The 23,697-nt window shown below is 42.0% G+C and overlaps 1 protein-coding gene across 5 annotated transcripts in view; it reads left to right on the top strand.

Moving 5' to 3' along the window:
• Positions 1-23,697, top strand: part of LOC126299489 (bestrophin-2-like) — a 612,660-nt gene that overhangs the window by 307,925 nt on the left and 281,038 nt on the right. For 4 of the 5 annotated variants that reach the window (XM_049991427.1, XM_049991431.1, XM_049991430.1 and 1 more), the window contains exon 3: positions 18,612-18,746. In XM_049991427.1, the coding sequence (XP_049847384.1) occupies positions 18,612-18,746 (135 nt within the window). Of the gene's footprint in view, positions 1-18,611; positions 18,747-18,796; positions 18,830-23,697 lie in introns of those variants that run through there. The other variant, XM_049991429.1, reaches the window with a different exon arrangement.

Genomic DNA, 23,697 nt, shown 5'->3' with positions numbered 1-23,697 from the left:
CCTGGGCATATTGGCAGTGTAGAGGACATGCAGGAGAGGTAGGAAGACAGAACCTTGGGGTACACCTACAGTGGGATGGAAGATACGATCTTTGATGTTGTTGATGGCGACATAAGATCATAAGATAGGCGTTTAGAGGGAAAGGAGGCGCCGAGGTGGACATAATTTATGGGAAGGGCATAGGTCTGGCGCTTAAAGAGGCCCCTTGAATTCCATACGCACTCATAAGCTTTCTCAGGATCTAGGGAGACAAAAATGGCGTATTTTCGGTTGCTGATTTGGTGGGAGAGGAGATGAGTAAAGTGTAGGAGTTAATCTTCAGAGGAAAAGTTGGGACAGAAGGGACAGAAGCCACTTTGATGGACAGGAATGGGTAGGTGTTGTTGTAGGTGTAGGTGTAGGTGTAGGTGAATACTTCGGTATAGAATGGACTCAAGGACCTTGCTTAACATGGAGGTGAGGCTGATAGGTCGATAGGAGGAAATGTCAGTGGCAGGTTTATTAGATTTGAGGAAGAGGAGGATTCGAGATGTTTTGCATAGCTCAGATAGAAACCTGTCTGAAGGATTATGTTATAAAGGGCACAGCTAGGATTTCTAGGAAGGAGAGGGGTCATTCTTTCAGGTGTCTGTAGGTGATACAGTCATGATGGGGAGCCGTGGTGCGTTTGTGATGGAGTATTTGTTGACTGTCCCATGTTGTTATTGGAGTGCTGAGTTCTGTCTGTGGGATTTTTTAGAGGTACTGGAAGCTAGGAGCGAGGAGTGGGAGAGAATTATTGGTATATTCGTGGACTGTAGAGGCTAACGAGTAATCGAAGTGGGTGTCACCTGAGGTGGTGAAAGTGTCAGAGAGGTAGGATGCAAAGTGGATGGCTTTGTGCAGGTTGTTGGGGAGACGGTGATTATCATGAAGAAGGGGGTAGGAGGGAGCAGGGCTGTTGCCAGTAAGCTGGTGAAATGCCTTCCAGTTCCTGAAAGGGCTTATGCGCAGTGTGGCCTCGAGGTTTGTGCCTGTTTGGCGTTTCTTTGCAGTCAGCAAGATGAGGAGTTGTCACTCAACTTGTCAGTGGCGTGTAAGTTTTTCTCGGCCACAGGCTTGCAGGAAGGATTGGCAAAGGCGACACGATTCACAGAGGAGTAGGGGGCATGTGGAGGGAATGTGGGGCGGTGTGGACAGACGGGTTTCGTCGGAATGTGGTGAGTTATGGCGTTTGACAAGGTTTGTTGTAGGTAGGTGGACGCATGGTGGATGTCATGGGTAAGCAATGGCAGCCGAGTCTGGTAGCATTGAATTCCGTGCAGGCATCCCAGTTGGTATGAGAGCAGTCCTGAATTTCTTTGAAAGAGGAAGGATGAGTGCGAGCATGGGTAGGGTGTGCAGGGGAGGGGATAGTGAGTGGAACAGGAAGATGGACACTTCCAGTAGGATCGAGGATTGCTGCAGTAATGTGCCCAAGAGGGTTAGGAGAAGTGAGGATAACATCAGGAACGGAATTGCTTTTAGGGCAGGTATGTTATGGGAGAGGGACTACATCACCAAGGAGGGATTCAGTAAACTAATGCCACCACAGGAGTTCAACATGGGACTGGCTGTGGACATTAAGATCAGCAGCAATAATATCGGTTGAAAAGGTATTGTCTATGTGGGTGAGGAAGTAGTATGGGATAGGATGGTGTGGTCAGATATAGATAGTAGCACAGGTAACAGTTACGGTTTTGAGGAAGAGAGTGAGAATAAGGTGTTTGATAGGAGTGTTGTAGAGGTGTTGTAGAAGAACGGAGAAGGGGGGGGGGGGGGAGGGTTCTTATAGTGGTCAACAGCAACTCCACCTCAGGTCAGTGGAGGATGTATGGCGAAGTGCAGATAGTAAGATGAGGTTGGAGGAAGGCTTCATTCGGGATGGAGGCATCAATATGGCATTAGGAGAGTGTGTGTATGAAGAGGTGTTCGTTGGCTGAAAAGGAGTGGATATTGTGGAATAGGATATTATACTGCTGTTGCACCATGATTAGGGAGAGAGAGAGGGGGGGGGTGGTAGTGGGGATGGGTGGCTCAGGTGAATTTAATCTAGAGTGTCGAGACATGTGAGAAGAAAGTGGACCTGGTTGTGAAAATAGGTGGCTGGTGTTGAGATGGAAGGCAGAGTGGGCAGCAAGGGAAATTTGGGGTAGGGCATGTGGCCTCTGGAATCTTTTGAAGAACTGTGGCCATAAAGAGGATTATGTCTTTTGCTATGGGAGGCGGATGGAGGGAGTTGTTGGGATGGAGGGGGTTGTCAAAAAGTCTGATCGGAACTGTCACCTCAGGTTTGGAAGGTGGAGGTTGAGCCTTGGACTTGGAAGAATAGGTCAGGTGGGGCAAGTTACATGATGGAGGCGAAGAGAAATTAGAACATTGCTTGAGGAAATGGTGGAACTTACAATGGGGGCAGGTGGGAGGGGTTTTGCAGCCAGTGGTTACATGGTTATCATGCATTAGGCATCTTTGGCAGCGGTAGGGTTGAGGACAGGATTTGGATGGCTCCACGATGTGTCATTGTTCTTAGATCAGGGCCCCATGGTGGAGAAGATGATCAATTGTGGATGGGGATTGGGTGAAGATATGGACTTTGAAGGTTGGGACAGAATCGTCAGAGATATGGGAGCGCCTTCCAAACTTTGAGCTCAGGATGAGAGTTGAGGTCAGACTCCAACTCCTCCATTATAGTCTCAGGGTCGACCACTTTGATCACAGTGATGAGGGTGGGGTGGGTGGGGGGGATGCGGCGAGAAGGCTGTGGTTTCTTGGTCTGGGTGTAAGGTGTGCATAAGGACTGAAAGTGACACAGAGGATCTTCTGGAGAAGTTTGGCGTAGAATTCTTTGTCATGGGATTAAATGAGGATAGAGTCTCTTCTAGAGATGGTTTGAATGATGGGTAAGGAGGGGATATATTTTTCGATTTCGAGAAGGAGGATTTTGGATTTAAGGAAGTTAAAGTTAGGATGGGAGAGGAGAGAGGTATGCTGTTCTGTAGATGTAGTGGCAGACGAAATGGCCAGGCAGTCCACAAAGTCTGAGCTTTCCGTTTGTTTAGGCGTCTTTTTTGGGATCAGGGAAGGTAGCAGCATCAGTGCTGATGCATTTGACGGTCTTCCGGCTGGGTATAGGTAATGATGATGATGTTTGGTTTGTGCGGCGCTCAACTGCACGATCTTCAGCACCCGTACAGAGTCCCAAATTTTTTCACAGTCCAATTTCTTACACACTCCAATCTAGCCATTGTCACGAATGATGATGATGAAATGATGAGGACAACACAGACAGGAATCGAACCCGGGACCCTGTGATCCAGAGGCATCAACGCTAGCCACTAGACCATAGGCTGTGGACTGAATGTAGATAGGGAGGGTGTGGTTGGCACAACAGTGGGGGGGGCTGGTGACAGGATTGCTTGGAAGGGGGTTTGGACGAATAGGGTACCACAGCCCAAGAACCTGTTGTGGAAACATCTGGCTGAGTCGACAGTGACCGTGTCAGTGGATCAACATGTGGTGGTGGCAGTTCTGGTGTTGTCGCTGTCCTGGATGATGCTGGTGCTTGTGTTAGTCTGAAGAGGGCACTAGAGAGGATGGCGTGCCTGGAGAGAAGAGGACAAGGAAAGGGGACAGGCCTGATGGCAGGTGGAAGTGCTCCAAGTGATGGTAGTAGGGGATTGGGAGAGGCAGGTGTAAACAGTGGTAGTGGTTGGGGAAGGCATGCTGGCAATGAAGTTACTAGTTGATGGACAGGTCACAAATTCGATGGCCGCGGCAGTAGCGATGGTGACGAGAGCGTAGGCGGCAGCCGCAGCTGCAGCGGCGGCTGCAGCAGCGGCTGTGGTTGAACAGCGACGAGACAGCAACGAGGTGAAGGTGGCGACAGTGACGATGAACATGCACACACACAGAACAAGTCTCGAAGGCAGAATAAGCTGACGATAAACCAGCACACATACAGATGAGATCTCAAATGCACAATAAACCACACACAAAAACAAACGCAAAGCACAGGATAGAATAGGACAGGATAGGATAGAAGACTTACCCCTATCAGTCTATAGTATATAAACCGTGGTAACAAGCAAGTTATTTGTAGGATTAACACTAGCCGATTGATACTACAGCATGCGTTAGGCACAAAAATGTTTTATAAAACAATGACGGTTTGGTAGCCTTGCAGAGGGAGTTTCGACGTTTTTATAATTTAGGACGTTATGATTCCGTTCCGTCGAGACACGCGATGAAATGTTGGATTAATAACGTTGAAGAGACTGGATCTGCCCTCAAGAAGAAACCAACACAACGAGCAAGAAGTGTGCGTTCTCCAGCGAACATTTATGTCGTACGCAAGTGTGTCTTACGGAGCCCACTCAATTCGTAAGTAAGCAGCAGTGGTTGGGATGTCCCGGGAGAGTGTTCGTAGAATTCTTCATTTTGATCTAAAATTTCATCCGTACAAACTACAGATCGTGCAACAATTGAAGGACAACGATTACCAGTTACGATTAGGAATCTGTCAACAAACGATAACAAAAACAAACAATGGCGATGAGTTTCGAAACAAGTTGTGGATGTCAGATGAGGCACATTTTCACCTCACAGGTTATGTGAATAAACAGAACTCCCGTACTGGGCAAACACAAATCCTAATAACGTTCATGAGTGGCCTTTACACGCTAGTAAAGTGACAGTGTGGTAAGGGGTTTCATCACATGGGATTATCGGACCGTATTTTTTCGCAAATGAACAGGGAAACGCAATAACTATCAATGCCGATCGTTAATTGGAGATGTTACGAACTTTAGTTACACCTCCACTGAACAACTTTCCAAACGTTCAAGAAGCCTGGTTTCAACAGGAGGGAGCAACGTCACACACTGCACGGCAATCAGTGGCATATGTGCGAGAATTGTTCGGCAACCGTGTGATCTCACGATTCGGTAACATTCCCTGGCCCCCTAAATCGCCAGAGTTATCCACTTGTGATTTTTTTTTTTTTTGGGCTATCTCAAGAGCAAAGTCTACACGACTCGACCAAGAACACTGGATGAGTTAAAACAGAGAATTCGGGATGCAATTCATAGTATCCAAGCTGAGACGTTGCAGCGGTCAGTGAGGAATCTCAACAGCAGATTTCACGAATGTATTCGTACAGGAGGACGCCATCTAAAGGACGCAATTTTTTAAAAGTGATAAATGCCATCTACGTTTCGTAAATGACAAGTTTTTAAGGTTTCAATTACTACGCATGCAATTTCTTTCCTTCATCACTTCTAGTTTTATTGGCTTGTGGAAATGTTCCCGATTTTCTGTGTCACCTGGTACTTATCTACGAGTCGCCGGTGGCATCCTAGCCAATAGAAACATGAGAAATGCACCATACGATATTTTTTCCTAATTTATTGATCATTATCTTACTTGAACACGGCATCTCAAGACGAAAAAATTGACCAGTCACTTCCATTCTAGTTCAGCGCCATCTATCTTTTTGTACCTGAAGAGCCGGCTAGCGAGAACTTTTCTTTGTAAGTACTGCTCGCCACACGTTTAAGCTGCAGCTTCCGATCGCCGACCTTCCGTGATAATTCCTGTCTCTTGCCGTGGCACAACGTTAGACAAACGGGCACGACTTGGACATACAGTTCTAACTGCAAATATTCCCCCAAAATAGACTCCCCAGTTTAAGAACTCCACTTTACCCAATCCGAAACGGGCCTATTATTTTTTCAGTACACACTGAATGTCTTACATGCAGATTCCTCCCTTTTGTCCTAGCTGTTTTCAAAGACAGAAGAAATCTGACGACACGTGTTTTCACATCGCTTAAGTATCGTTACGTGCTGTGAAAATCCTGTACAACACTAAAGCAAACGCTATATTTCCTCTAAGTATCCTTTCATCACGTAGAAAAATCAGTTCTTATCAGCTTAATATCTGCCACGTTATTCATCACAGTTCTAGAATAATAAACTCATTTTAGCTCATGACGGAGTGCTGAAAGCATTCTCTACCTCTGCCACAGGATGACCGCTCACTTCCGAATTCTTTTAAAGTAACCAAATGAGTCCTCATGTACGACGTCTCTTAAGGTAGCAGCACAGAGGAGTTGCAAATATCAGGTTTATACTACGTACAACTTTATAAATGTGGTAAAATAGGCGATTTCATTACGATGACATTCCTCGCTGTGTAGGTGGGATCCACTATATGACCCGACGGCCAGGAGTAATAGTCTGTGGCGTCATTTCATTTCATGGCAGGACCTCTTTGGTTGTCATCCACGGCACCCTTATAGCACATCAGTACGTCGACGATATTGAACGCCTCTTTTTGTTGACCTTCATGGGAAGCCATCCTGGGCTTATATTTCAGCAAGATATTGTCCATCCACACACACTGCGAGAGTTTCTACTGCTTGTCTTCTTGCTTGTCAAACCCTACCTTGGCCAGTAATGTCGCCCGATCTTTTCCCGATAGAGAATCTTTTGAGCATTAGCAACAGGGTCGTCCAACCAGCTCGCGATTTTGACTATCTAATCCGAAAATTGGACATAATTTGGTACCATATCCCTCAGGAGGACAGCCAACAACTTTATCAATCAATACCGTGCCAAATAACTGCTTGCATAAGGATCAGAGATGGACCAATGCATTACTGACTCTTTCTCTTGAATACACCATCCAGTTTTTCTGAAATTGTTACCATTTATTTGTCCATACTTGTACATCACACCTGCCGATTTCCGTCCCGTTTGGGTAATTCGTTCGTGGTGCGTCGTTTTCTGAAATTGTAACCATCTGTTTGTCCATACATGTACATCTAATCTACCGATTTCCGTCTCGTTTGGGTAATTCGTTCGTGGTGCGTCGTTTTCTATGTTTTTTTTTTTCATAGAGTGCATTATGATGTAAGTTTCCACTTGACAAACAATATAATCAAGCAACGCTCACTAGTACATAATCAGTTTTCTTCTCCAAGGTTTACCATTTTACTAAAATATGCCTGATACAAATCAGAATATTTAGATCACCTGTGACAACTTTAAATGCTGCTGAATTTTGTTTTATATTGTGCTCTCTGTCATGTATATTATACAAAGAAATATCATTTATTTGATGTGCATAGTGCAAAAAAAAACCCGCTATGTTTTAAACAGCTCCTTTCAGTCAATCATTACTGTAAAGATCTTGTACGATAATAATTACTTATTATTTTCAATCAATAAAATACACATATGTGAAAGAGTAAACTAGAAAGCAAGGAAAACATTAATGTAAATCGTAAAATAACCATTAAAACACAAGACGAACAGAAGTTGTGTTGGATTAGAAGAAACAAGGCAAATAAGAACACTTCAAATTCGAAGCAAAGCTCACGCCAGCCGTTGTTGCCACTGCTTCTGGCTTGGGACGCCGCCACCTCGTCGCCAGTTTTGTAAACTCTCATCGGTACAGCGACTGGAGACCGAGTTGCTACTGTTGATACAGTAGGCCGAGTTTGTGAGTTCGTGTATCGGCTTTTGGTGCAGTACATCGCTAAGACAATTTCTCCCTGCCACTATTACGCAGCTGTCCCAAGGATCAGGCAACAGGATAGGAGAAAGAAGGGTCTACAACACTCCAACAAATTAGCAGCAAAGTCACACAAATTAGTTAAAAAGGTTTACTTTTCTTTGTGACTTGTTGAATGATTGTCTGCAGCACTGCATGGTTGGTAAAGGTCACAGTAGATAGCAAACGCAATTTACAACAACTGTCTGTTCTTTTCTAAGAGTTCACTAAATGATGTTCTCTGTCTAAGTCAGCCCTGGACGATGATCTATAACCAAGTAAGCGAGATCTGCCCTTCTGCTTTCGGAGGAGACTTCTGTCCATTGTCGTCTGGTCATTGGCGTATTGTACTCGGCTGGCATTTGGCCGGGGTGAAGTCGATATCTTCATCCTCAGACAGGTGGACCTCACGCAAGGGGCGAGTCTGTATGGCACTGCCACCATCTCGCATCTTTGCACCTGTGGTGTTTTTGCCTTGGCTGTGTCTTTTTCGGACACAGCACATACTGCCGAAAAAAAAGTTTGTACGCCTGAAAATACAACGTCAGTTTTGATCCAATGTCAGCCTATGCCACCTGGGGGATAGTAGGTGTATTGATAATGGTTTTAAAATCGTCCGTCAAGAGGTGCGTAGTGTCATAGCTACCAGAGTGCCACATGTGTCTAATCTTTAGCAGGGAATGCTCACAGCCAGAAGTCTCAGTGTGCTGCTTATGTGCGAAGTAGGTAGGCAACCGTGCCACAGAGATGCACCCGTGCTACCTACAGCCAAGTGAGCAAGTTTGAAATAGTTCCAGTTGTGGCCTTCGGAGTGGCAGAATGGTCTTTTCAGAGAATTGCCAAACAATTTGGACGTGCTGCATCAGTTGTGCAATGATGCTGGTATCAGTGGTCATATGAAAATCCTCACGCCCATAGACAAGGTTCTGGATGTCCATACAGCACTGACACCCACGAGGATGTTGGGGTAGGGAGGACAGAAAGAAACCAGGTTTTAAGAGAGGTTAGGACTGAGATAAACCTTCACTTTGAGAAAGAAACAAAAAAAAAAACATAATTCTAGCATATTACATAAACATAAACAGCTGTTGGTTAAGAATGTTCAACAATCAGCAGAAATTTCATCTCTACCCAATTTTAACTCAGTCAATGTGAAATGTCAGCTATCTTTATTGCATCAAAATATTCGAGGACTGAGAAATAAAATTAATGAATTAATTGCTTGCATACATGAATTATCCCTCAAACCCAGCTGACATAATCTGCCTCTCTGAACATCATGTGACCACTGGTATAGAACTTTTAAGTGTTTCAGGATTTGGCTTAACATCTCACTTTTGCAGAGAATAAATGGAGAAAAGGAGGAGCTGCCACATTAATCAGGAACTGTCATAAATTTAATAACATAGACATTCATAAATTTTGCCAAGAACAGCATATGGAAGCATGTGGAACAGAAGTAGAATTTCATAAAAAATCCTTCATAATATTAAGTGTACACCAAGCACCTGCAGGTAACTTTCATCTGTTCATAAGCCACCTTGAACCTGTACTGGCCCATTTAACAACCAAAAACAAAGAACTAGTGGTTGAGAATGTATTTGAGTTAGTAACACTATCATTCAACTTAATTCCCACTGTAATGTTCCCAACTAGGGTAGCCAATTGCTCAAAAACAGCCATTGATAATATATTTATAGAAAAGTCCAATGAACAATATTATATTACAAAACCAATAGTCAATGGCCTGCATGCAGTTCCTTCTGTTAAATCTTAATACTGAACAGGATATAAAATCTGTTAAATCTGAACTCAAGATGGTAATCATTAAGCCAAAAAATTGATTATTTTAGGACAATCCTCAGCTACATTCACTGGAGTAATGTTTACAGTCCTCATGGCATGAATGAAAAATATAATACCTTTGCTAATAAAGTGAACACTGGTTTCCCTCAAAACTAACCAAGGTTAGAGCAAAGTCTACAAAGAAACAATGGATTACTCAGGGAATAGAGGTATCTTGTAAAACAAAAAGAAAACTGTATCTGTCAATCTGAAACAGTTCTGATGTTGATGTTATAGCAGATTACAAGAAATACTGCAAAATATTAAAGATTGTAATATGGGCATTAAAGCAAATATATTACAAGGAAAAGATAGTCATACCAGATAACAAAATAGACAATATGGCATATAGTGAAGGAGGAGACTGGTAGAACCAGACATGAAGACAGGCAAATCGCATTAAGAGTAAATGGTAAATTGGTGACAGATGTGTATAGTGTTGCAGCAATTTTCAACAAACATTTTATAACTGTTACTGAAAATATGGGGTTGTCAGGTTCTGTAGATGTTGCCATGGGATACCTCAGACCAGGCATTTCAAGTAACTTCCATAATATGAATTTGACCCTCACTACCCCAGCAGAGGTAATGTCCATCATAAAATCTTTAAAATCAAAAACATCAAGTGGGTATGATGACATATTAACAAAGTTAATTAAATAATGTGATTCTGAGTTAAGTAACATATTCAACAATCTGCATAACCAGTCATTTATCAGTGGAATATTTCCTGAGTGGTTGAAACATGCTGAGGTTAAGCCACTGCTTAAGAAGAGAGATAAATAAATACTATCACTTTTGCCAGCATTCGCAAAAATTTTAGAAAGGGTAATGTACATTCAGCTTTATAACCATCTTATCACAAATAACGTACTGTCAATGTCACAGTTCGTATTTCTAAAGGGTTCTGATGTTGAGCTGGCTATCTACACTTACAGTGAAAATGTACTTATTCATTAGACAAAAAATTGCAGGTAACGGGGATATTTTGTGATCTGTCAGAGGCATTTGACTGTGTAAATCACAATATCCTTTTAACTAAATTGGAATATTGTAGTGTAACAGGAAATGATGCAAAATGGCTCATTCATATATCTCTGGCAGGAAACAAAGGGTGTTATTAGGAAAGAGACATGTATTAAACTATCAGGCATAATCCAACTGGGAACTAATTACATGTAGGGTCCCACAAGGTTCCATCTTAGGCCCTTACTGTTTCTTGTGTATATCAATGACCTTCCATGTCATCATCGAGTAAAACTGAAGTGATATCAGATGTTCCCCAGGGAAGCGTCCTGGGACCTCTGCTGTTCCTGATCTATATAAATGACCTGGGTGACAGTCTGAGCAGTTCTATTAGGTTATTCGCAGATGATGCTGTAATTTACCTTCTAGTAAGGTCATCCGAAGACCAGTATCTGTTGCAAAGCGATTTAGAAAAGATTGCTGTATGGTGTGGCAGGTTTCAGTTGGCGCAAAATAACGAAAAGTGTGAGGTGATCCACATGAGTTCCAAAAGAAATCCGCTGGAATTCGATTACTCGATAAATAGTACAATTCTCAAGTACCTGGGTGTAAAATTACGAACATCTTCAGTTGGAAAGACCACATAGATAATATTGTGGGGAAGGCGAACCAAAGGTTGCGTTTCATTGGCATGACACTTAGTAGATGCAACAAGTCCACTAAAGAGACAGCTTACACTACACTCGTTCGTCCCCTGTTAGAATATTGCTGCACGGTGTAGGATCCTTACCAGGTAGGATTGACGGAGGACATCGAAAGGGTGCAAAAAAGGGTAGCTCGTTTTGTATTATCAGGTAATAGGGGAGAGAGTGAGGCAGATATGATACGCGAGTTGGGATGGAAGTCATTAAAGCAAAGACATTTTTCGTCGCGGCGAGATCTATTTACGAAATTTCAGTCACCAACTTTGTCTTCCGAATGCGAAAATATTTTGCTGAGCGCAACCTACATAGGTAGGAATGATCATCAAAATAAAATAATAGAAATCAGAGCTCGAACAGAAAGGTTTAGGTGTTCGTTTTCCCCCCACGATGTTCGGGAGTGGAATGGTAGAGAGATAGTATGATTGTGATTCGATGAACCCTCTGCCAAGCACATTTATGTGAATTGCAGAGTAATCATGTAGATGAAGATGTTTCTGGGGGGAGGGGGGCGGTGCTACCTAGTGCTCAGTACATGCAGAATGTTGTTAGACCCATTCTTTTTCCATTCTTACAACAGAAAGGTGATGCTTTGTACTGGCACACTGACCATGAGACTCATCCTGCTCTGCAAGACATACAGCAACTTCCGTGTCCAGCACACACTGTGGACTTGTCTACAATCAAGTAAATGTAACATATGATAGGCTTGTGCAACTCATCAACCAATAACTCTTACAGATCGACATGAACAGGTCGAGCATGTGTTGCATTCCATATCCGAGAACAGTATTCACCATCTGCACAATTGACTGGATGCAGAGTCAATGCCTGCACTGCTGCCTGTGGAGGCTGCACCATGTATGAATATGGATGTTTCAGCATGGATTGACACCTGGTTCCTCAGAACCACTTGGACTATTGATCTGTAAATGTAATCATTTCATGTACACCACATAAATCTTGAGTGACTTAGAAACCTCTAAAAGGGCTATACCATTTTTTTCTGCAATTGTATATAAATGACCTAGTAGAAAACAATGGAAGCTCTTTGAGAATTTTAACAGATAATGTGGCTGTGTATAAGAAAGTAGAAACGTCAGATGACAGTATCAGCTTACAGAACGACCTACGGAGGTTTCATGAATGGTGCAATCTCTTGCTGTTGACCGCAAATATAAATAAATGTAACATATTGTGCTTACTTAGGAAGAGAAATCCACTACTGTATAACTACATGATTGATGACAAATTGCTGGAAACAGTATTTACCACAAAATATATGGAAGTAACTATCCAGATCACCCTTAAGCGGAATGACCAAGTAAAACAAATAGTAGGAAAAGCAGATGCCACATTGAGATTCATAGGGAGAACCTTAGGGAAATGTAACTCATCCATGAAGGAAGTGGCTTATAAGGCACTTGTTCAACCAGTTCTTGAAAACTGTCCATTAGTCTGGGATTCTTACCAGGTAGGACTGATAGAGGAGGGAGAGAAGATCCAACATCAAACAGGTTCATTTAAGCTGGGTGAGAGAATTACAGAGATACTCAACAAACTCCAGTGCCAGATATCACAAGAGAGGTGTTGTCCATCACTGAGAGGTTTCCTATTGAAATTTCGAGTGAGCCCTTTCTGAGAACAATCAGACATGTTATTGCCTCCCACACATATCTTACAAAATGACCAGAAGTACAAAATTGAAGAAATTAGAGCTAATACAGTGACTTACGAATGATCATTCTTTCCATGTATCATTTGTGAGTGGGAGAGGAAAAGAGGAATCAGTTATTGGCACTAGATGTACCCTCCATCACACATCATTAAGTGGCTTCTGGAGTGTGATATTGATGAAGATATAATAAAGACAATCATGCACCTACAAAATGATGACACATTAATAATTTTATTTACAATATGTACACAATCTAACTGCGATATACTTAACTTTGAAATATAGTAGGTCTTTTACTGGTGTTGGGTTATATGCAACAAAAGTATTGTTCTTGATTGTAACAAATAGTCTTGAATGTTGATACAGTCCAATAAGTCACTGAGCTGTTGTAAGCTTAGTGGTGCTGTGCTATTTTGATGTAATTTCTCACTGCAGTCTTCCATACCACTGTAATCCTAATATAAGTCTGTACATTCACTGAATCAGGGCAGAGCTCTGAGAGTGGCTGCTTAAAAAGACATGCTGGTCACTCAGTCACAGGAAATGAGGTTATGTGATATAGCATCCTCTGGTGGCATGTATGAGCAGCACACCCCATCAGAGACAGTGATTGATGGAAGGGTGAGCCACCAGTGCACTGGAGCGAAACTTAAATTTGGCATCACTTGTGTAGCTGTGCGAGACTTACAAGGTGCTGTGTTTGACAGAAACACTGTGGTTACCACATTCCTTCCCAACCCTCATCCTCCCCCCACCCCACCCCAAAATGTTGCGCCATCATCACATATTAATGGTGTGGGCAATGATGAAGGGGAGATCTGAGCCGTGGTACCGTTGATGCTATTAGTTATGGCATGATGGAAGGTGGCACCAACCAACCTGCATCTAGACATTAGTCTTGTGAACCCCCAGGAACATCTGATGAAAAACTGAAGGTAGACTGTAGAGTTGCTGTAGAGGTGGCAGTAATGGCATAGGTGGGCAGGGCCTGGCAAGGGCTGCTCAGAGGCAACAGGCTGGGTTGCAGGCAGCATGTCTGAAAAATGAAAGTCTACTGCAAGATCACTATGATCATGGAAATGAAGTTGGTTTTAGTGTAGTTTATGGGTGCCCAAAGCACCGTGAATGGTATAAGAAGCACAGCCAGATGTCTGGGTGATGGCCCCACATTCTCAGTTGTGAGGCTTGTTATAGACACAGTACAAAACATTATTCTTTGTGCAGAACTTTGTTATGAAGTTAGCATTGGAAACAGAGAGGCGAGGGAGAAAGAAAGGCAGCAGGGCATGTTGGCAATGATCACACAAGAGTTCTCATAGTGAAGGATCATGAGCAGGCATAGTACAGTAGATGCTTGAAGAAAAAAAAAAAAAAAAAAAAAAAAAAAAAAAAAAAAAAAAAAAAAAAAAAACAATAGAAATGATCAGATTACCCTGTTACTGAAAAGAGAATATGGTTGGTCAGATATGTTTAATTCTGTTTTGTTGGGAAAACTGCTGAAATACCAATGAAGAAAATTGTGAATCATTGTCCAAAACAATTTTTTGTGGCAAACATTATCAGCAAAAGGCAGGAGCAAGAGGTTAGCATACATGGGTTTAACTTCTATCTGTGTCACTAATGGATGTCCGGTGTGTTGGTAGTAGAAAAAAGATAATGCATTAACAAGTTCATTTACAATATTTATTATTTACTATTTGAAATATACATAACTTTGAAATACTTTAGGTCCTTTATTGGTGCTAAGTTATACACAGTGAGAGTGAGGTTCCTGATAGTAACAGCCGGCCGATGTGACCGAGCGGTTCTAGGCGCTTCAGTCTGGAACCGCGCGACCGCTACGGTCCCAGGTTCGAATCCTGCCTGGGGCATGGATGTGTATTATGTCCTTTGGTTAGTTAGGTTTAAGTAGTTCTAAGTTCTAGGGGACTGATGACCTCTTATGTTAAGTCCCATAGTGCTCAGAGCCATTTGAACCATTTTGAACCTGATAGTAACAAATAATCTTGAATACTGATATAATCTGATAAATCAGTGACATGCAGTAATGCTTAGTAGCATTATGCTCTCTTGATTAATTTCTCTCTGTAATCTCCCATACTAATGTTGATACGCATCTATAGATTCACTTAGTCAGGGATGGAGCTTCGAGTGTGACTGCTTAAAAAGACATACAGCCAGTCAGGGTTGCAGGCGGTAAGGTCATCTCAATTTAGCACCCTTTGGTGGTATGTATGCACAGTGGTGGCTGCTGTGTAAGAGCACAAGTGCATGTGAACACCCTAACTTTGGACACCTTGCAGATTTATTTATTTATTTATTTATTTATTTATTTATTTATTTATTCTGACATAGATGATGCAGTCTGAAAGATACTTAAATCTACCACACTACAGCTGCTCTAGATTCTGTAAAACTTGGCACAGGGTCATCAGCACACCTTCAGTTGTGCTTTTGTGCATGCGTAACTCACCTGGTGTAATTGCCTTATGGGTGAAATACATATGGATTTAACAAACAATGCCCATGGTTCAACATGTGCACTGCTGGCCCTTGCAACTCAACGAGAAGTTTACGTCAGTGTCACCAGATGGTAGCACACAGGGGTTGACTTTTATCCCTGTTTGGTCAGCATAAAGCATGATACATGGTAGCACACATCTCACAAGGGAAACTCCCCATTGCACCCTCTCAGATTTGGTGGTAAGAGGGCCCAGTGGACAGGCTGTCAAATACTGAATGTAGACCAAGACTGTGAAAAAAGGCAGAATAGATGCAGTGAATAATCCAAGAACAAGAAATGCAAGATAGAGCAGCCAGAACACCAGTGACATAGTTGTTAAGTGGTTAAGGTGTTACGCTGCTATGTGGGCAAGCTGTATTCAAACCCCACTTGTCATTTTTTTCTTTTTTCACTGTTAACTTTATTAAAATTTGTCTCCATGTCATGGTGTAACATCCATTTTCAATGGTGAAGTGTGAGGTAGGGACCTAAAATGACAGTTGATTCTGCACAACTACTCTATTAGCAGCTGAAAGGAAGTGACTTTCGAATGGGAACCACAGACATTTGATAAGTAGGTGACAAGTCAGCCAGATCCTCCACTGCAAAACGTGTCTGGTGTGTCATGCATGTCACTAGTGTCAGTATGTGTATCATATGATAAGAATCTCTTATCGATGCACCTAATTTGTATGGCTGTTAAGTCAGTCAGATAGGCATCTTTGCCAAATATAGGTGTTCATATGAATGTGATCACTCCCAAGGAAATGATGAAAACATAAGTTTGTCATGTAAGCTGCAACAAATGAATGCAACAATTTCACAGTCACACAGCTTCTCTGTGCTCTGTCAAAACATATGTTTTTAGAGTTTTTGAATTTGTATTCATCTACATCTACATCTACATGACTACTCTGCAATTCACATTTAAGTGCTTGGCAGAGGGTTCATCGAACCACAATCATACTATCTCTCTACTATTCCACTCCCGAACAGCGAGCGGGAAAAACGAACACCTAAATCTTTCTGTTCGAGCTCTGATTTCTCTTATTTTATTTTGATGATCATTCCTACCTATGTAGGTTGGGCTCAACAAAATATTTTCGCATTCGGAAGAGAAAGTTGGTGACTGAAATTTCGTAAAAAGGTCTCGCCGTGACGAAAAACGTCTATGCTTTAATGACTTCCATCCCAACTCGTGCATCATATCTGCCACACTCTCTCCCCTATAACGTGATAATACAAAACGAGCTGCCCTTTTTTGCACCCTTTTGATGTCCTCCGTCAATCCCACCTGGTAAGGATCCCACACCGCGCAGCAATATTCTAACAGAGGACGAACGAGTGTAGTGTAAGCTGTCTCTTTAGTGGACTTGTTGCAACTTCTAAGTGTCCTGCCAATGAAACGCAACCTTTGGCTCGCCTTCCCGACAATATTATCTATGTGGTCCTTCCAACTGAAGTTATTCGTACTTTTAACACCCAGGTACTTAGTTGAATTGACAGCCTTGAGAATTGTACTATTTATCGAGTAATCGAATTCCAACGGATTTCTTTTGGAACTCATGTGGATCATCTCACACTTTTCGTTATTTAGCGTCAACTGCCACCTGACACACCATACAGCAATCTTTTCTAAATCGCTTTGCAACTGATACTGGTCTTCGGATGACCTTACTAGACGGTAAATTACAGCATCATCTGCGAACAGTCTAAGAGAACTGCTCAGATTGTCACCCAGGTCATTTATATAGATCAGGAACAGTAGAGGTCCCAGGACGCTTCCCTGGGGAACACCTGATATCACTTCAGTTTTACTCGATGATTTGCCGTCTATTACTACGAACTGCGACCTTCCTGACAAGAAATCACGAATCCAGTCGCACAACTGAGACGATACCCCATAGCTCCGCAGCTTGATTAGAAGTCGCTTATGAGGAACGGTGTCAAAAGCTTTCCGGAAATCTAGAAATACGGAATCAACTTGAGATCCCCTGTCGATAGCGGCTATTACTTTGTGCGAATAAAGAGCTAGCTGCGTTGCACAAGAGCGATGTTTTCTGAAGCCATGCTGATTACGTGTCAATAGATCGTTCCCTTCGAGGTGATTCATAATGTTTGAATACAGTATATGCTCCAAAACCCTACTGCAAACCGACGTCAATGATATAGGTCTGTAGTTAAATGGATTACTCCTACTACCCTTCTTGAACACTGGTGCGACCTGCGCAATTTTCCAATTTGTAGGTGAGGATGGGTCACAAGTCATGCATGCGTAGCTCAGTTGGTAGAGCATTTGCCTGTAAAAGGCAAAGGTCCTGAGTTCAAGTCTTGGTCCAGCACACAGCTTTAATCTGCTAGGAAGTCCACACTCTGCTGCAGAGCGAAAATCTCATCCTGGGAACAGGAAAGTAAATTACTAGGAAATGTTAGCCATAAAGGAACTAGGATAAAGGAACTAGGGCCTCTGAGAACACATCCTTTGATTGAGAAAGTGACAAAATCAAATACGCATGACTAAAAGCGAACATTTAACAAGGAAGTGTACAGCTACCACAAGTTGTTGTGTGGGTGCAGCGTAAGAACATCTGATTTTCAACCCAAAAGCAGATTTGTGAACTAATACATCTGTTAGGAATCTTGTACATTTGTCTGACAAAATAGGAAAGCACAAAAACTGAATGAATGACTTTAGAATAATGACTTAAGTTCTTTTTGCTAAGAATTTTTCAAACAAATGGCATATGTGGCTCTATGTTTGTAATTTCATGGCATAGAATATCATCTTTCAGATATAGTGTGCTTAAATTTGTCACAGCACCATCATGTTTCCATTTTCAAGAATAGAGCAAAAACAATAACATGAATGCATTAATTAGTATCCCTCTGTCCCAATGTTAATTTTTAAAATTTAGGCAGACATTAGGTATCATTTTCAATCACATTTCAAATGTAGGAATTTATCTCTCTTGGCTTAGCTATATTTTAAGGGCTATTCAACTGACAGAGGTAATGACATATCTGCCACACTGTCCTAGCATAATTTTTAGCAGAATAACTCCTGCAAAACTGTCACTTTGATTGTGCAGTAGGTCTAACTTGAACAGTGGGTACTGCTTCTACCTTGACATCCATGTTCATTCAGTGTGTCACTGGTTGATTGTGCAAATTGTCCAGAGACTAGTCCAGCAGGTATTTACAAGTGATGGGTACTGAGTACATATTAAATGTGAATTAATTTTCACACATTTTAAATTAGAATGTACCTGATATTTTATTTAACAAATTTTATTATAATGTCAGGTAAATGTGAGTAATATATGTGTTTTATTTCTGTGTGTTACAGAGTATTTGAGAAGATGGTTGTTTACTGTGACACATTCATAAATCTGATTCCACTGTCATTTGTACTGGGCTTCTACGTCGCATATGTGGCTGGAAGATGGTGGCAGCAGTATATGGCAATACCGTGGCCCGACAAGTACGATAAAGTCGTATTTGGTGTATGGGTGTAACTGCTAACAAAAATTGATTCCCACACCAAATATAATAATTTACTAAAAGGTACCCATTTGACAAAATCATGAAAAATGACACTAGTTTTTCTTTTAATCAATTAAAGTTGCATGTGATAGTAACTTGATTTTATTAACAATATAACCTAATCTCACACAACAATATTAAAAATTATTGGTATTGGAAAGCGATTGTTACTTGAATGTAGGTTGCCATATCCTCAAGTGAATGTATACAGATATTTTGACAGAACCAGAGAGAGAGAGAGAGAGAGAGAGAGAGAGAGAGAGAGAGAGAGAGACTCAAGTAAATGTGTAGTTTTATATTTTCTGTTTTGATGTAAGTATAATCCAGATGCATGTTATGTGAAGCATCCTGTTTCATTAACATGTTAACCAAATATAGATATAGATATAAAATTAATTTATTCATGCAATTTTAGTGCCAGTTGCTTTTTTTGCTATATATGTTTTATTATTATAAGGAAGTAAGTTTTACTACTACTTATCTTGTATGAGGGCATGCTGAAAAGAAATGTCTGCAAATTTTTATATGAAAACTCTTAAAGCTTTTTAAATAAAACAAGCATTATTAACATTCTACATCTTTGTTATTCATGTCTGCATATTTGCAGCCATCTGCCACTAGAGTACTCTCAGTTGCAGGCTTTAATATTGTGGTGTGTAACATAACTATCTCGATGAATAAGATGCAGCATGCTGTAATCGAGCTCCAAATTTCAAGAGTTCATCCACACATGCAGCACCCTCTCCTTCCGCATGATAATTTCAGACCACACATGAGCCTAGTGACATCTGCAGCAGTCTGACACCTTGGATTCATTGTCATCAATCATTCTCCATACAGGTACAACTTGACCCCATCAAATTCTCATCTGTTTTCCAAACTTAACGAACACCTTTGGAGACATCAATTTGATACTGATGATGTCACACAAGCTGAGGTGAGATTGTGGCTCCATCAACACAGTCAGTTATTCTACAGTAACAGCATCAACAAACTGGTTGATGATTGGGAGAAATGTGTTTGTGGCCAGGATGGGTATGTTGAGAATAAATTTGTAGGCACAAGAAAAATAAAGATGTAGAATGTTAATAACATTTGTTTTATTTTAGAAGGTATAAGCTGTTTTCAATAAAAATATTCAGAGACATTACATTTCAGCATGTCCTCATATGTGGCATCTGCATCTAGGGGTTTGCTTCCATTGAAAGTACTGATAATAAAAATATAGGTTGTTTATTTTTTTTTAATGATGAGACTGAAGTATAATGCTGTCTTTATAGATTCAACACTCTTTATTTGTATGTTCACTTATCACAAACTTCATATATGACACTGCAACATAACGGTTCTAATGCAAGTCAGAAATATTTTCATACACACTGTTATAACTTCAAGCTGAAAAAATATATTTCAAGGAAGACGCAATACATGAAAGTCACAGATCAAGTAAAAAGAGTAAGATGTGTGTACACTTTAACAGTCAAATCATAACTAACTCCAAGTCTAGCGGTCACTGGCTGGCTGGCCGCTTAGGTGGCGCTGCTGCTGCATGGCTGGCAGACAGCGCCGCATGTAGAGGGCGTGTGTAACTGCGCAGCAGCACTTTGAAAGATTGGCGAGTCACAAAACTGTTCCCCCCTTTCAATTTTTCGCACAGGACTTGACGGAGGTGGCCTGTAGATTGCTAATGTACATAGGTGTTGTTTGACTGGCTATAAAGTCTCAAGGAGGTGGCTTCCCATACGGACGGAAGTATCCCTGATGATGATGGGTCGAGATGACAGGAGACGGGGAGGGGGGGGGGGGTCGAATCTGATGTGGCCCCATGCACCAATCTGCCCATTGCAGCAAGCCCGGTTGTTGTAACAGGAGACATGGGCGATGTGTCTGCGTCCGTAGTAGAAGGAGGCGAGTAGAGTTGCTCCGACAGATGATCATCTTTTTCCTGCATGGGCACGTCTCCTGTTGGCATCAATTCTTGTGCCGGCACCGATATGATTGTGAGAGGACTGCATTGTGAGTAATGAGAGATTTCGGTATCCCGACCGTCAGGTAGAGCCGAAGGTGGTGTAGCGGCATCCGGAACAGGCGTTGTCGGCACACGCGGTCGAAGCTGGTCTGAATGATGCACTGCAACACCCATGTCCGTCTGGATTTCATACAGGTGTTGGCCATGGTGTCATAAGATGTGTCCAGGACTCCATTTTGCCCGCCTGCCATATCCCCGTACCCATACCAGGTAATCGGCAGTGAACCAGCCAAGCGAAGGCACCCGCGGCCGTGAGGTGGAAGACCGCAGAAGATGAAGTAGCGTGCGGGGCTTGTTGGCCATGTAAGAGCTCAGCTGGGCTGTGGTCGCCCATGGAGCTGAAACGGTAAGAAGCCAGAAAGTGGAGAAATGCATCATCAGCAGAAGAAGTCAGGACTTTCCTCATTTGAGCCTTAAATGTGCAGACCAGTCGTTCACCCTCACCGTTTGACTGTGGATGGAACAAAGGGGCTATGACATGCATGATGCCGTGACTGGCACATAAACCTGCAAAATCAGAAGAGGCAAATTGCGGACCATTATCAGTAACAAGAGTAGAGAGAAGGCCTTCCAAAGAGAAAATGCGAGCTAGAGCCTTGGTGGTTGCCATGGTGGTAGGCAACATGCAACGGACAATGAAAGGAAAGTTAGAGTAGGCGTCAATAACAAGAAGCCAATAAGTACCTAAAAAAGGTCCCACGAAGTCAGCATGAATACGCTCCCAGGGCTTCTCAGGTGAAGGCCACAATGACAAAGATGACTTCAGGGCGGTGGCCTGTGACACACAAGGGCCGCAGGCAGCGACCATGTGTGCAATTTCAGAGTCGATGCCCGGCCAGTACACATGAGAGCACCCAGATATTTTGTACGAGAGACACCCCAGTGTCCTTGGTGAAGGAGGCGCAAGACCGAAGCATGCAAAGATGCAGGTACCACAACACACGGCGAAGCATTGTCGGTGGAAATGAGGATAACACCATCCCTAGCCGTGATGCGGTAACGCAAAGCATAGTAGTTCCGCAATGGATCAGAAGTCTTAGCAGATGGACGATCTGGCCAACCCTTCTGAATACAGCGTAAAACCTGGGAGAGGGTAGGGTCAGAACCTGTAGCAGCCGCCAGCTGGTCCCCGATGATTGGGAACCCGTCCACAACCCGCTGCTCGTCAACATCCACGTGGAAACACAAAAGTTTGTCCATATCGAGTGCCAGATCAGGGCCCATGGGAAGGCGAGACAGTGCATCACCATTCGCATGTTGAGCCATCGGCCGGAAATGAATCTCATAATTGAAACGAGACAAGTAAAGAGCCCAATGCTGGACGCGGTGTGCAGCCTTGTCGGGAAGTGACGTTGATGGATGAAACAAGGAAACAAGTGGTTTGTGATCCATAACTAGATGAAATTTGGATCCATAGAGAAAAACACCAAACTTATGAAGAGCATAAATAATGGCCAAATCTTCTTTTTTAATTTGAGAATACTTTTGTTGGGCATCCGTGAACATTTTGGAGGCGTAAGCAATGGGTTGTTCTGAACCGTCAGAAAAACAGTGTGCAAGGACTCTCCGACCTCATATTGAGAGGCTTCCATGGCAAGAACAAGATGTTGGCCAGGTCGATAAATAGCCAGGCATGGGGCCTGTTTCAGCATAGTCTTCAATTTCTGGAAAGCCACATCGCATGACGCAGACCAGTGAAAAGGCACGTTTTTAGGCAACAGGTGATACAATAGCTGAGCCACCAAAGCAGTAGACGGTACTAACTTGTGATAGTATGCTATTTTCCCCAAGAAGGCCTGCAGTTCCTTAACACATGTAGGGTGAGGAAGGGCATTGATCGCAGCGACAGTTTGCTGAAGTGGACGAATACCATCCCTAGAGAGTTGAAACGCCAAGTAGGTGATAGATGCCTGAAAAAATTTTGATTTCCAAAGATTACACTTAAGACTGGCAGTCTGTAAGACATGAAAAAGTGTACGGAGATTTTGAAGATTTTCATCAGCGGTGGAGCCAGTGACAACTTACACTACATTGCAAGAAGTTACAACACAACAACGGAATTTGATAGTTACTTAAAAAAATATAAATCTATCTTAAATAATGTAATAAAGGAGACAAAGACATGAGACAATGACAAATACATAGAAAATGCTTCAAACAGAACCAAAGCAATCTGGCAATTTGTAAAGAAAGAAACCCAATCTGACAAAAATAGAGTTGATAATATTGTACTAAAGACTGGCTTGGAAAACATTAAAAACCTATAGGAAGTAGCTAATATGTTTAATAACTATTTTATAAAAGTAACAGATAAACTATTGAAACAGAGGTCCAATAGAAAACAGTATACACAAACAGGGAAAAAAAGTCTCAAACAAATCATTGTTCTTGTACCCAACAAACGTAGAAGAAGTACAGGTTACAATAAAAAATCTCAAAATGAAACACTCTGCAGGAGTAGAAGATATAGCTGATTTCATTATTAACCTGATTATTGAGCCCTTAACTCACATATGTAACCTATCTTTTGCTACAGGAACTTAACGTTCATGTTTGAAACTACCAAAAGTAACTCATTGTACAAGAAAGGAAACAAAGATGATATTTCCAACTACAGACCACTAGCACTTTTTTTCTGTTTGCTGAAAATTATTAGGAAGTCTCTTCAATAAGAGACTAACAGACTTCTTAGAGGATAATGGAATTCTGTCAGAATCTCAACATGGATTTAGAGCAAACTGCTCAAATGAATCAGCAGTTCACTCCTTTCTATTTGAGGCGCTGTTAGCATTAGACAGAAAAAAACTTATCATGGGCATATTTTTAGATTTGTCAAAGGCATCTGATGTCATAAATCATG

Source organism: Schistocerca gregaria, chromosome X (assembly GCF_023897955.1).
Source record: "Schistocerca gregaria isolate iqSchGreg1 chromosome X, iqSchGreg1.2, whole genome shotgun sequence".
In the NCBI taxonomy this organism is placed as follows: Eukaryota; Metazoa; Arthropoda; class Insecta; order Orthoptera; family Acrididae; genus Schistocerca; species Schistocerca gregaria.
This window is presented reverse-complemented; position numbering and strand designations above follow the sequence as displayed.